The 14,780-nt window shown below is 39.2% G+C and overlaps 1 protein-coding gene across 1 annotated transcript; it reads left to right on the forward strand.

Annotated features, from left to right (window-relative positions):
* Positions 1 to 59: 59 nt before the first annotated feature.
* On the forward strand, positions 60 to 14,017 carry IKZF5 (IKAROS family zinc finger 5). Its single transcript, XM_065639459.1, has 6 exons — positions 60 to 126; positions 1,513 to 1,578; positions 2,456 to 2,550; positions 2,875 to 3,038; positions 3,327 to 3,509; positions 8,913 to 14,017. The coding sequence occupies exons 4-6, from the start codon at positions 2,906 to 2,908 to the stop codon at positions 9,854 to 9,856; spliced, it is 1,260 nt and encodes a 419-aa protein (XP_065495531.1). The 5' UTR covers positions 60 to 126; positions 1,513 to 1,578; positions 2,456 to 2,550; positions 2,875 to 2,905; the 3' UTR covers positions 9,857 to 14,017.
* The last annotated feature ends 763 nt before the right edge of the window (positions 14,018 to 14,780 follow it).

A 14,780-nucleotide genomic window follows, 5' to 3' on the forward strand; every position in this document is an offset into this window, starting at 1 on the left:
CCCTCCCCCGCTGACGCGGCCGCCACCGCCCCCGGCGCGGTCTCGCGAGGCTGCGGTGGGCCGGGCCGCGGGAGGCACAACAAACATGGCGGCGTTGGCGGCGGGCGGCGGTGAGGGGCGGCGGCGGTGAGTAGCCCCCGCTGTGAGGGGGCTCGGCGGCAGCGCGGCCCGCACCCCCCTGGGGCGGCGGGAGGAGGAACCGCAGCCGCGACACCCCCTGCCCGGCGGCCGCGGGGACCCCGCCGGGGCCTCCCTTTGACGTGAGCGGGGGGGATCCCGCGGGGGTGTCGCTTCCCGCCCACGCGTGGGCCGGAGAAGCTGGAGGAAATTCGGGGGTCGCTCGTTGCGCGGGACGGGGGCGGCGGAGCAGGTGGCAGGTGCTGGGGCTCGGCCCGGCAGCCGGTGCCTCGTCCCCCCGCAAAACTCCCTGAGAAGGAGCAGGAAGGGCCGGGGATCCTTCGGGATCCTTCCTTGTGTTCATTTTAAGTCATTTTCACTGGGAAAGATGAGACCGGGGCAGAGAGATCCTCCCGCCTCCCTTTTTTTTTTTTTTTTCCTTAAAATGGGGTGCATACCTGTGTGCATAGTCATTTTATTAATTACTGTGTGAGTTCTTACTGGGTCTGTTAAACTACTGCTTTTACTTGAATTGTTTTCTTTAGCAGAATTCTTTCGGCAAAATATTAATCCTCGCGCATCTTATGGCACTTCGTAATCAACTTTATACGCACCAGCCCTGTAACTAGTGTTAAATCCAGCACTTGCATCCTTGTAGAAAATTAATAACCAATATTCTACTCATCTGTGCTTAAAGCTGTAGAAGATGTAGTTGTCTGTGCAGAAAATATTCTGTGTAATTAGAACTTAAGGAGCATCTGGTGTAAGCGGCCAATTCGAGTGCATGGAACAGGAGCTGGTCTGCTCAGGTTTCTGATAAAAATTGCATTTACTAGTTTGCAGTAGTGAGGTAGCAAGCGTGTGGTCTGTATCACTCTTCCCTGAAAAGGAGAACTGCTGGCTGTATATCTATAAAAAAATAACACATAAAAATCACAGAAGGTTCTTTTGTGCATACAAATGTAGAGGTTTGAGACAGTGCTTACATTGTGGTAACTTACCTACACTGACATAAAAAAAAAAAAAGTTTTCAAATTAAATCAATGAGGTGGGGAAAAGAAGTTTTATGCAGTCGATCCCCCAAATAATGTCTTTTCCACAGTTAGATTTTTAAAATTCTGTGTAATTTTCTTTAAAATCAAATATAATTATAAAAATAATCAGATAATTTTTTGTGCCTCACACAAAGGGATGCACAGATTCTTCTGTGAAAACATGGACCTTTAATGTTGTTTCGTGTTGAACCATTCAACATTTAGAATGGTTTAATTTTAAATTGCTATTTCATATTGTAATTTGGTGAAAGTTGGCCTGGTCAAGACTCTACATGACCTCGTCCTGTTTTTTTTCTTCTGTATCTTTAATTCATATCGCGATGTCTTTGTTTTATTGCAGGAGACACAAACATATGGAACACAAATTAACTTAAGCCTACACAAGGCTGGTGACACCTGAAAGAGGGTAGGCAAAATTGACAAATAAAATTATGTTCAAAACTAACTAATTGTGATAATAATGAGAGTAGTTGAGCACACTTAGGTATGGTGTGAAAGAACATAGTCATTTGGATGTCAGAAATGAACTAATGCTTGGAAATAACTTTGAAAATACAGGAAAATGTGTTTAAACATGGTCTTGAACTCAGGACTTGGGTTTTTATAGGTCACCTAATGTTTTGTTTAGTAGCTACTAGAAAACAAGAATATACTTATTGAAAAGGTAACATTAGAAATTATTACTGATTACAATCTGGAGGAATAATAATGTGGCTGACTCATTACCCTCTTTCCAACTGAATCCTAAATTCCAGCTTCACAAAATAATTGCAAATTGAGACTCTAGAGGTGTGTCATTTACAGTCCCAGAAAAGAACATGACCAATGACTTCTACTGAATATTTCAATATAAAATAATCAAGTGGATTAAGACTTTTATGCAGGGTAGGAAATGAAATTTTTGGGAGAACTATGAAATACTGCTTTCCGTGAGGCTTCTTTCCATTTTTGCTGATCAGCAACATTCAGTTGGTTTCCCATCATTACAGTCACCATAACTGACTTGCCCAGCTCTGGGATTTTTTGGAGCCACGTGTTTGCCAGAGAAACTATTCAAATGATCAGTGAAATAGAAGTGTCTTTCGGTGAGATACGCAAAGGAGTACATGCAATCTTTGAAAAGGTTTTGCTGAAAGAGTAATTGCTTTATTAAAACTTATAGCCATAGAGTGTTAGAACCCGTCTTTCTATCATACGTATTTTTTCAAGATTTTTTCTTACAACTTACGGGGTTTGGGAAGAATAATGGACTTACGTTTCCTTTTTTTTTTTTTTCCTTCCAGGGAAAGCAAAGAAGCTGTGCTCTGTGCTTTCCATCTGACCTGTTGGGAGTACGTTTTGGAGCATGTTTGCTACTTAGCGGGGAACTAAAATTCAGGTACGATCCATGTAAAAAAGGCAAGTCAAACAGTGTCATGTTGATTTTGATTATTATGTCATTTTATCCAATTTGATGTTGTCCTTATGTTACTGTTGCTGAAACCAATTTCCCGATTAATATGTATTTAGTGGTCTTTAATTAATTAAAAATTCTAAAATTAATAGTCTTATGGCTGCACGTTTGTGTATTGAGTCATACTGTATGATAAAAGTTATCCTTCACTAAAACAAAACCAAACCACCAACACCAAAACCCAAACTTGTTTCTATGAACGCATTCAAATTCAGTGACAGCTGTGATTTGAAAATATTTTCCTTCTAGGCACAAGAGGTTGTAAAAGTAAAGAGCGAATATGGGTGAAAAGAAGCCAGAACCTTTAGACTTTGTAAAAGATTTTCAGGAATATCTTACACAGCAGACTCACCATGTAAACATGATTTCTGGATCAGTTAGTGGAGAGAAGGAAGCAGAGACTCTTCAGGGAGGTAAGCTGATTTCAGTGCTGTCAAATTTTATTTTTTGAGAATGCCTTCACTGTTTACATGCAGATAATGGTGCAAACTGTGACAATTGTACGGAAGCATTTCTGATAGTCATTTTCACATCAGAGAAGTTGCATACGTACCTTTGTTTTAATCGGAGTTTGTTCTTATAGTTCTGTGTATTTAATGACTGAGGACATGCAGAAGCAGAAGATATTTGGCATATTCTCACAGCACGATAGGCAGCATCCCACTGATTCTTGACGGAAATCTCTGTTGTGTTATTCACAGCTGGGACAGAAGGTGATCAGAATGGTCTGGATCATCCTTCTGTTGAAGTTTCACTGGACGAAAACTCAGGAATGTTAGTGGATGGGTTTGAAAGGACGTTTGATGGAAAGTTAAAGTGTCGATACTGCAACTATGCCAGCAAAGGAACAGCACGGCTCATAGAGCATATCAGAATCCATACAGGTATGAAATATTCTGCAGTACTTTGCTGTGAGGTGTTGTGGTATTTACTCAATGTTATGATTTTTATGTGAGGAGTTACCATCTTCAAGCAGTGTGATAGTTCTTAAAGCTGCTCAACAATTAGAACTGGGTTTTGGTTGTGTTTTTGGTTTTTTTTTTTTAATAGACTATTTTTTTTTAAAGGTGTGCCATATACCTGTTTAAATTATGCAAATTCCTACTTACATTTGTTATTGCAGACTGCTAAATTTGAAGTAACTATGTATGAGAATAAAGCGTAGCATGAAAGTGTCAGTGTAAATTGAAAGGCCCTAAATGTAACTCTTAGTTTTTCCTTGCTAATCAGAAAAGTGAAAATGGTTCATGCTGCTACATGGAGATTTATAGGGGCTTTTCTTCCTCTGTTGTTTAGCTATTAAAATATTCCTGTTTTGTACAACATTCTAGATGAGGAAGTACAAAACATAATAATAAGTATAAAGTTTTCTTATTGGTAGAATATTCACATGTGAAGGCATATCATCAAATAAGTGATTACTAACAGTAGTAAAAAGAAAAAATACTGTGACTTGTTTAAGAGCATTTGCCTCTGTTGGGTTTATAAAGCTGAAAAACAAAACTCGCAGTAAGGTTAGAATACTCTAAACTGTTCATGACGTCAGCTCGGACTTCTTGGCAAATGAGAGAAAACAAATGAAAAGTCCTTGTGAAGTCTGACTTTGGCGCCTGCTGAGTATGTTACACCGATACAGAAGACTTCAAGACTGTTAACTAGAGCAATAAGAAAAAGAAAATCCAACTAATGAAAGTTTTTGCAGGTTTCCAGTCTCGTGTGGACTGTCCCTGAACTTCTAAATGTATCATTTCAGTACTCTTGGGTAGGTGGCATTCTGGGACTCGCTTTGAAGGAAGCGCATTGTCGTAACTGGGATGTAATTGTAGCTCTGTCTGAGTACAGATATTGTTAGTCAGATTCTCGCTTTGCTGTGAACCATCGCTTCTGCACAGTAACTCCCAGGATGTCTTTTGGGAAAGTCAGCGCAGTGTTGGCTTGTTTTGACAATGCGTAATGGGGTAGAAAATGGCAACCAACTAGAAAGCAAAGAGTTCTAAGGTTCAGACCCTGAAGATCTTGTAAATTCTTCTCTTGTGCTACCGTGAGCTGCCTCTGTGTGTAGCTGTTGCTGTTTTCAGATTCCCAGTGGAAATTTTGCGTAGTGGATAAAATACCGCGGCTTGTGTTACCTGCATTTGCAACAGAGTTAATGCCATGGCTTGCTGCAGATCTGCAAAACAGCAGTGTGTTTTGGAGCATCTTTTGTGTCTAGTTTTTTGTAAAGCAGTTACAGCTTCGCCTACCATTTGCCTCATATGGTATGTGGACAACGCAAGATATTTCCTTTTAACAGCTTAACTCTGTGTAATGCTATTTCTGAGCTTGTGGAATGATGGTCAAGTAGTGGGAGAAAGTGCTACAGATGTCCTACAGTGAACTACGTAGTTTAGGATGACTTTTAAATGGTACTTAAAGTTGCAGAAGTAACATCAGTTTTAAAATTTCATGTATTTTCAGTAGCGTATAGCTATTGCCATCTAAAAACTTGCAGTTATTACTGGCTAATTGTCAACATCAGCAGATGGACTGCTAGAGCTGTGACGGGAAACATAATTTGCTGCTAGAAGATGTTGGTATTATGTGTTTGCTGATTCTTGAGATATTTTTTGATGCCTTTGGCGTGCTCGGGGTTCCTCGAGCAGAATGACTGAAACAATGTGTTGTTACTTAATATCAAATGTCATCAATTTTAGACATACTAGAGAGCAAAAAATCAAGTCTTCCTTAAATACCAAAATGGGCGTATTATAGTGTCAGCATTCCTTCTCTTACCCTGGGAAGTTGCCTGCCTCTTGTCTATTCTCACATCTTAGGTTAACAGTTCTTTTGTGTTTTCAGGATGCTTTCTTACCCTGCTGCTGCTTTAGGGAGTAGAGGTCACTAAGTGGCTCAAGCTGGCAGAAAAATTCCTGCTGCAGATTATGAGCATTTGAGCGTGGTTGCAGCATAGTATGTAAAAAAGCAAGAAAGATTCCAACAACAATTGGGAAGCTGGGAAATGTCCTCAAATCTCTGAGCCAGTGGCCATTATTCAGAAGCAAACATTCCATAAGCTACACAAATTAATTTTTTAGGGCAAAAGCGTAATACTTTGGGTTTGTGCCTTGGCTAACATTTTGAGTTGTTTATGGTTGTAGTATATATTTTTAGCATTATACGAGAGGAACAGAGCTTTATATGTGAGATGACTATTGTCTCAGTGCTCCAGTGGGTATTCCCGTTATGAGTGTATATATATGACTCATTTGATCAAATAAACTTTCACAAAGGTGCTAGGAAAAGGTAACCAAATCGAAGACACACATAACTCTACTGCAGAATCTTGCAGTCTGAATTATTTCTGTTCCAGAAAGCTAGTTAGCAGTGAGAGAGAGATACAGGGGATATCAGCCTGCTGTCCATCAAAGAGCTTCAGAAATTTGGACACACCTTCACACAGCGAACGCTTTATATCCAAATTACTGGTTCAAACATGTCTGATGCCTGAGGAAATACCAGTAACTGTACAGTGATAACAGTTCATTTCCCAATATTAATCTGTTCAGTTTTGTAATATAGATGTGAACCTCAGACTGCCGGAGGCCTTTTTGTTTTCCTGTATCATTTCCCCTTTGCCTTTTTACAATATATTTAATATCCTTAATTTTAGTACCGCACTGCATGATGTCCTGATGGCAACACTGTTTTGCCATTACCTTAACAGCTCTTTGGGAAGCCCCGCTTTGTTTCTTTGTGCAGAGACAGGGGACTCCGGAACAAAGAAGGACTTTTTTTTAAATTTTGGTTTATTTTCTTGTGTCTTTTTTTTTACTCAAGACCAAGGAGATCCAAGACCTGAGTGTTGTTTTGCTTAGACGCGTGATGGGGAAGCGTGGCAAAGGGCCAAGAGATGAATTGCATGGACTGTGAAGGCTGAGAGTGACTGAATCAGCTTTAAAATAGGGAAGTGATAGCTGACTAGTAGCCTCAGAGCAATGTAAGTAAACAGTTAGCAGGCAAATGCAGCCAAGTATCTGCCAAAGTAATTATGACCCATGCATGATCACGCAACTGTTATTAAGTGCAACTTGCTGCAGAATTAACTTCATGCTGAGTCTGACAGCAATTTAGTAGTTACCAACTGCGTTGTATTAAGGTCATGCAACATGGGATGCAAATCTGTATCTCAGCGTATTTAAACGGGTTTAGAATGAAGTAAGCCCGTTCAGATTGACCAGTTCTTTGTGAATGCAGGGAATTCATCGGTCTTTTTACATCGTTGTTTGTACCAAATCTCCAGATCTTTACACATGTGTATGTACGTATATATCTGAATACATATATATGGTTATGGAGAAGTGATGGTTTCAGTTGGTGCAGATAAGGTACTTAGAGGTAGCACAAAAACTGTTCACCTTCCTCTTGAAGAGACAGTGATGAAGGGGAAAAAATTAACCTTGTATTCAGTATCCCAGGCTCTAATTCCAAACTGGGATGCTCAAAATGGTCTGCTGGTTTTGACTGGGATAAAGTTAATTATATATAGTATATTATATATATTATATATAGTATTATATATTATAAATATATATATTATATATAGTATAGTAGCTAGTATGAGGCTGTGTTTTGGATTTGCACTGAGAATAGTGTCGATAACCCAGGGATGTTTTGGTTACGGCTGAGTGGGGCTTACCCAGAGCCAAGGGCTTTGCTGCTGCTCACAGCACCCACCAGCAAGTGGGCTGGGGGGGACGAGAAGTTGGGAGGGGACAGGGCTGGGACAGCTGAGCCCAGCTGACCAAAGGGATATTCCACACTGTATTCAGCATATAAAGCTGGTGGAAGGAGGAGGAAGAGGAGGGTGTTTGGAGTGATGGTGTTTGTCTGCCCAAGTAACCATTATCCGTGATGGAGCCTGGCGTTCCTGGGGATGGCTGAACACCTGCCTGCGATGGGAAGTGATGAATGAATCCCTTGTTCTGCTTGGCTTCTGTGCGCAGGGCTTTTGCTTTACTTATTAAACGATCTTTGTCTCAACCCACAAGTTTTCGTGCTTTTACCTGTCTGATTCTCTCCCCCATCCCACTGAGGGGACGGAGCGGCTCAGTTGCTGGCTGGGATTAAACTAGCTGTATCAATCACGTGCCATCTTAGAGGGCCTGTACAGTACTTGCAGTGTAATAGTGGCCCTTGCTGCATTCAGATCTCTGGCTTTTTACAGCTGTTCTAGGTGGATTTTGAAAGCCACAGGAAAAAAAAAATATATTGCCCTGTATTTAAAATAATAGAAGATGCTTCAAAAGAACCTAAAGGCTGAAGAGAAGGAGCCCGCTCACATTTTTTTGGAGTTTGTCCTGCTGTGTGGCAAAAGAATCAGTTGCACAACTGTGATTTAGAAATTGACCTGGTGTTCTAGATAGGAAGATAAGATGATGTTTAATTTTAGCACCTGGACATGTGTCTTCTCCTTAAGGCATTTATAACATTGCAGATCTGGATCTAAAACCACCTAAAAGATCAGTCTATGAAAGGAAAATCAAAAGTAGCGAAGTGTTACGTTACAAATATGTTGGCCTGTAATTATGTTTGAAAGTTTCTAAATACCTTAAAAAGTGTGATTGTGAATATCTGTAAATATCATATAATAGAAGAGCAAAGTTTTACCTATCAGAAAGGAGAATATCTGATACTGTCATGTCTGGGAGAGCACACAGCTGTCCATGGTTTATTTGGCTATTGTTTTCTTTAATAAATCTTTAGCCACAGGATCCTTTTTCAAAATTAATTTGAGTGTACATGGGTTTATATGTGTATATGGGTTATTTAGATAAGAATTCTGGGATGTTTAAAAGTAGGAATGTTTGGAGGATATCAAAAGGATACCATCCCTTGATGTTTAAATACAGTTATCGCTAAGAATGATTACATTTTGGTGGTACAAACATTCCTGTAGTCAACTGTTTTTGTGCTTTATAGGTGAGGTAGAGTTTGGATCCAGTTCAGAGCACCACGTAAACATCATTGCATTCAGTCCTTGGCATCATTGCTGCAATTCCTGCTCAGGTTATCTGTTATGCTAATTCTGGTCACATTTTTTTATGCTCACTGTCACTTGGGTGAGGCAGAGGTGTCTAAATTTACTCCACTCTTCCACCAAATACCCAACCAAACTCACCACTAGCAGTGACTGAAGCTGAAATGGAACTGTTTGATCAGCAGCTCCGGGTTAGCTGCTTTCCGTTCCGTGAAGAGCCTTTTCGAGCACTCTGTGAGATGCCATAGTATAATCTATTTTAATTTTCCAGGTGAGAAGCCGCACAGATGCCATTTGTGTCCCTTTGCGTCAGCTTACGAACGTCATCTGGAAGCTCACATGCGGTCACATACTGGTGAAAAACCGTACAAATGTGAATTGTGTTCCTTTCGCTGCAGTGACAGAAGCAACTTATCTCACCACCGCAGGCGCAAACATAAAATGGTGCCTATTAAAGGTACAAGGTCTTCCCTAAGCAGCAAGAAAATGTGGGGGGTTTTGCAGAAGAAGACCAGCAATTTGGGGTACAGCAGAAGAGCATGCATTAATTTGAGTCCACCTTCCATGGTGGTTCAGAAACCAGACTACCTTAATGATTTCACTCACGAAATCCCAAATATCCAGACTGAAGCGTACGAGAGCATGACAAAACCAACTCAGAGCAGTGGGTTGCCGAGAGATCCGCAAGACCTCATGGTAGATAATCCTTTAAACCAGCTCTCCACGTTAGCCGGACAATTATCCAGTTTGCCACCTGAAAACCAAAACCCAGCCTCTCCTGACGTTGTTTCCTGTCAAGATGAAAAGCCTTTCATGATCCAGCAACCTGCTGCGCCTGCGATCGTTTCAGCTGTGGCAGCAAATATTCCTCAAAATTCATCTCCAACCAGCCCAGATCCTCGTCCCGCACACAATCAAAGGAACTACAGCCCCGTGGCTGGTCCCAGCAGTGACCGCAGCGCCCACACCAGTACTCCCAGCATCAGTAACAGTCAGCCAAGTACTCCAGCTCCAACCCTTCCCGTTCAGGACCCTCAGCTTCTGCATCACTGTCAACACTGTGACATGTACTTTGCGGACAATATCCTTTATACTATTCACATGGGATGTCATGGATTTGAAAACCCTTTTCAGTGCAACATATGTGGGTGTAAGTGTAAAAATAAGTATGACTTTGCTTGCCATTTTGCAAGAGGCCAACATAGTCAACATTGACTGAAAACATGCTTTCACTTAGTTTTTTAACATATTACAGTATATTTTTCGTACTTGCTGAAGGAAAGCTTGCACGTTCCCGTAAGGAATCTTCACATTAATCAGCTCGACAAAAGAGGCAAATTTATGTTGTCGTAAAACTTGCCAGGGAAATTTTGTATGAGATGTGGTTGTTATTTTATATTGTAGCCTTGCAAAAAAAGATGAGAGAGTACTATAAGAATTGGAATGCATTTACATGCTTTCTTTGCTAAATTTAAGTTGCTTGCACTTAATCCCAATAAACATTCTGCAAATATAGAAACAGGATGTGTGTCCTGAAACATAGGATGCAATTATCAGACCATTTACTAGGCAAGACGCAATGTATTAACCGTAAAATATGAAAGGTTAATGCAATGACGCGTGGTTACTTTGGATACATACTTGTCCTTAAAAACTCAGCTACTCCAAACTAGAAAAACAAACAGAAGCAACTTTCATATACAAATTCATTTGTTGTAAAGGTTAATAATAAGTTTTTGCTTAGTAGATTCTAAACTCTTCATGCTAGGGCTCAAACACTAACCTAACTATTATTTTTAAAACTCATCACAAAACTAGCAGATAACAGGTTATTGTGAATGAAACTATGCTTACCAAAATTTTACATGTCATTCTTTGTAAAAGGAGGCGATTTTTAAATACGCATAATAAAGAGTTTGTAGAACTAATATATATTCCCTAAAAGTTTTGACTGCCTTAAACTAATTTGTACAGATATTTAAAATTTGCACAGTTAGATTTCTGTCTTGCTGATGGAAGTTCTAATAGAAACAAACAAGAGGTTTACAAATGAAAAATCATTTGTTCAATTTTATCTCGGGCCAAGTTACAACAGGGAGGTTGCCTGGATGTTTGAAAGTTGTATCATCTAGTTTATTGTAAACTTCAGCTAACTTGGAATCCAGTTTGTCTTGTCACCTGCCCCAGATTTTTTGTCCTTTTTTGTGCTAGAAATAAGGGGAAAGGCATTTGAAGTCATCATGATTAATAATTGTAGGTGGCAAATGGTAGCTAAAGATGTACATGAAGTCCATTGCACATGTTTATTTTTTTTTTTATACTGTACGTCTTGCTTTAGAAGCACCTAGGTTAACAGACAGGCACTTTAATACAAACCTGAAGAAAACATCCTAGCAACATTAATAAAAGCTCTTAATGTGCTACATAGGAATTTGTAGTGTTTCAAAAAAGTGAAGAACTGTTACTTTTCTCGTATTTAGACATGCACTTTTACCTTAGTTTGTCTTACTTTAGACAAATTAAAGTTTCCTTACGTTTTCCCCTTCCGCTATCAGCAAAATATGGCAGCAAATGCGTTTTGTTAAATGTAGGAAGATTTTATGAATGTTCTGCAAGTTGGAGGTTGGAATCCATATAGCAAATGTTTTGGCTTTTTCAAATTTATATTGTTACGGGAGCTAAAGCTTCCCAAAGCCAATGGAAAAACTTACAATGACTTCACTGTTAAGATCAACGCAGAAAAAAACACCCTTCTGAGAATTTCAGCTTTAGAAGTAATTTTGACTTTAATGAATTAGAAATTTGGGAACCAGTTATGTTTCTGTCTACCTAACCTACCTACTGTTGCATTTTCTGTGCTTAAGTAACCAGTTGAAGGAACTGGATTCTTGGTTTCACATAGTCTTGTAGTAACGAGGTCAAAACCACGCTGTTGAAGTATTTCCAATGTAGTAAAGTTGAATGATAACATGCTATCACTCTGAAAAATGTTTTTGGTTTCATGCCTGGTTCAAAATCCATCTCAGTGGATTTGTAAAACAGAATGTAATTTCCATTTTTCTAATGATACTCTTTAAAATATTATAAGCATAAGCTTATATCATAAGCAAAACCACAACTCTGTGTGCATGAACATAGAGAGTCCTGTATTTTAAGGACTAAAGTTTGACTGAACTGGAATCCAGTTGGAAGTTACTTCTCCTGTACAGGTTTAGTAACATACATGATTCTTCTAGTCAAAGAACAATGTAGAAACAGTAACTCTCTTTTGATTGCATATTGAGACATTCTAAAATCTAAATTTGGCTAAAATACAATATTAGAACTACAGATGTTACCGTTGAAGACCATTACAATTAGTAATTTGTAGAGGTCATTTTCCTTGCCTTTTGCTGGATGACATAAACTTCTATTCCTGGGATCTACCAACTCCAGGGAAGCCTCTGAACTGGTGCTGCTCTGAGAAGCACCTTCCAGCACTGAATGATGCCGATCGCAACAGCTGAGTTCTCTTCGGCTTGTGGCTCCAGCCTTTCTCCCTCTTGGGATGAGATAAACTCCAAGTGCACAAATATTTGAGATTTCATCCTTCTGTTCCATTCACGTGGTTTCTGATCCATTAAGACTTTCACTGGCAGTGCCTGTAAACATCATAGACTTTTTTTTGGTTTTGTGTCGGCTCATGATTTGGCAATTTAGAAAAATGATTTTTGAGCCATGATGGCCCTGAATGAAATTTTAAATAGGAGAATAGTCAGGTTGCTAATAGAGGCAGCTGGTAGCAAGAGGAAGCCTGCATATGATATGATTGAAAAGGCACCCTCATCCAGGAGGGCATATTTTGTTGTGAGGAAACTATGTTGTTAATAATAGAACTTGGGAAAAAAAAAATCTAACCTCAAACCTGGCAAATTGTTGTTTAGAAGTATTTTAATACTGCTGACTTAATACCATTGTTTCTGCTTGGAAATACCTAAGGAAAAGAAAATTAGCTTGAATATTTGTGAACTGTTGAACAGCGATAAAAATATTTTTTCCTTCTTTCCTTGTGCAAGCTCCTGTTTGCAGGGGGTTCTTAGGCCGCTGCTGCCTTTGGTGTTGATCCCTCGATCCTGCAGCCAGAGGTGCGGGGTGGATCCTGCCAAATAACTGCTCTAGATTGGGATTCTTAATTTTTCAACCTAATACCGTGTGCTCAGTTGTGCCAAGCAGTACCCTGACTATATCGATTTCCTTCTGTCTGCTGAGTAGGTTTGGAAGGTATATTTTAACATTAGTTTTTCATGATTTTGTATGTACTATTTAATTTAAAGAGCAGAACTAGTACTGGAAAATTGTTTTAGAGTATGATCCTGACAACTCCCCTGCACAAGCAGATCTCACTCGGTGAGGGATCCTTGTCAGGAACTCTGGGATTGAGTCCTGGATTTGGACTTTTCATATTGAGTTCTCCATGTGCTCCACTGCACTAACTTTTGGTTTTGGTGGTGGTTTGTTGTTGTTGTGGGTTTTTTTTGTTTTGTTTTGTTTTTGTTTTTTTTTTTTAGAAACCCAACCCAAATCCTTATATCATAAGGTGATAATTAGCATTTTAACTCCTATTAACAGGGAAGTTTGGGAATGAGCTGAAATTTTTCCATAGCTTGACTCTGTTAAGTTCCGTAGTTGTGAAACATTAACTTTGTGGGGTTTTTTGTTTTTATTGTAAATGATTATTTTGTAGAGTTGTTGATATTTTTAACATGCACTATTTATAGTACTCTTAATACAGACATTACTTTGAGACTGAATATTCCAATGAACGTGCAAATATTAGGGCTGAAGATCTTAGTAGATATCTCAGTTAATACTTAAACCAACCATGAAGCAGCTAATAGGGAAAAATAATTGGGTTTTTTCACAGATAAAATGTTTAGAAGAAGAGGATTTTGACATAAAATGTTGATTGGCATTTTAAAATAAAACTCTGTGCTCGAAGACATGTTCCAATGGTGTTTCATAGCAAAATGATCTGTTGCTATTTGTTTTGTTCCAGAATGTTTAGGGGGGGGTTGCTTGTTTGGTTTTTGTTTCTCTTTGACGAAGGGAATGTAATTTAGAAGTCTTCACTGGCAAGTTTTCTAATAATTTTAAGCTTCTTTGAAAATCTACAGCAAATGGATGTTCTGCTGCAGGAAATCTATCCCCTGCTGAAGCATTTTTCATTGAGCAATCTTTGTGTATGTGCTTGTAAGTACCTGCTTTGTTAATAATGTGTATTTCAGTGTAAAAAGCATATTTTGTATGCAAAAAAATGAAAGCTGTTGTAAAATAAATTTTATTGTGTAGTGAATGTTTTCAGATGACAAGGATAATTCTGAAATAACTATATCAAGTGTAGTTCATGTTGTGAAGCTTTGCTTTTGTAAGATATGAATAAAATAACACTTTCTAATCAAGCCTCATGTTAATTCTTAATTGCATATGGTTCAACAGGTGGAACTAGTGAACTGCTCCTAAGGTAGGGAAGGTAAGTTTACCTTTTGGGTAAGCAAGGAACACTGCATTTATGTTTCAGTCTGCTTAATTTGAAAATACTTCATTTTAGAGCTGAACCAGGACACTCTTTAATTCCTCTCTGCTTTTAGTTTTTCACATTCAGTCATTTTCCAAGTACTTTGGTTCCTCATAGTCATATTTCATTATCAAGAGTGTTTGTATGTCTGAAATCAGAGGTTTTATCATGGTATTGTGGTTGTTACTGCCTATGGAATGTCTGTGTATGTTGTCAGGAACTTTGAAGGCAGCACTAAATTTTAAGTTCCTTTGGATGCTGGAGTTAATCCTACGTGTGTGTACATGTGTGCAACTCTCGAGAGCCTTGATTTAACTGCATCTCAAATTTATTGTGCTTTGCAAAGGTTCTGTCAGGGAAACTCGCAGAGAAGCCAAGAGCCTGATCTAAAGAAGGCACTTGAGAAACTAAAGCAGGACTTGGATGAAACTTGGGTGCTGACATCCTGACTTTGGATGCTGTAGGTCATTGTTAACTCACCTCGTGATTGAAATGCCAAACTCATTTCTTGTTTTTATACCTTCCCAGGCACGTGTTCTCTGGAAATGCTCGTTTGACAGAGCAGAGCAGGTCACCATCTGAGGT

The sequence above is a fragment of the Caloenas nicobarica genome, chromosome 7, assembly GCF_036013445.1.
Source record: "Caloenas nicobarica isolate bCalNic1 chromosome 7, bCalNic1.hap1, whole genome shotgun sequence".
Classification (NCBI taxonomy): domain Eukaryota; kingdom Metazoa; phylum Chordata; class Aves; order Columbiformes; family Columbidae; genus Caloenas; species Caloenas nicobarica.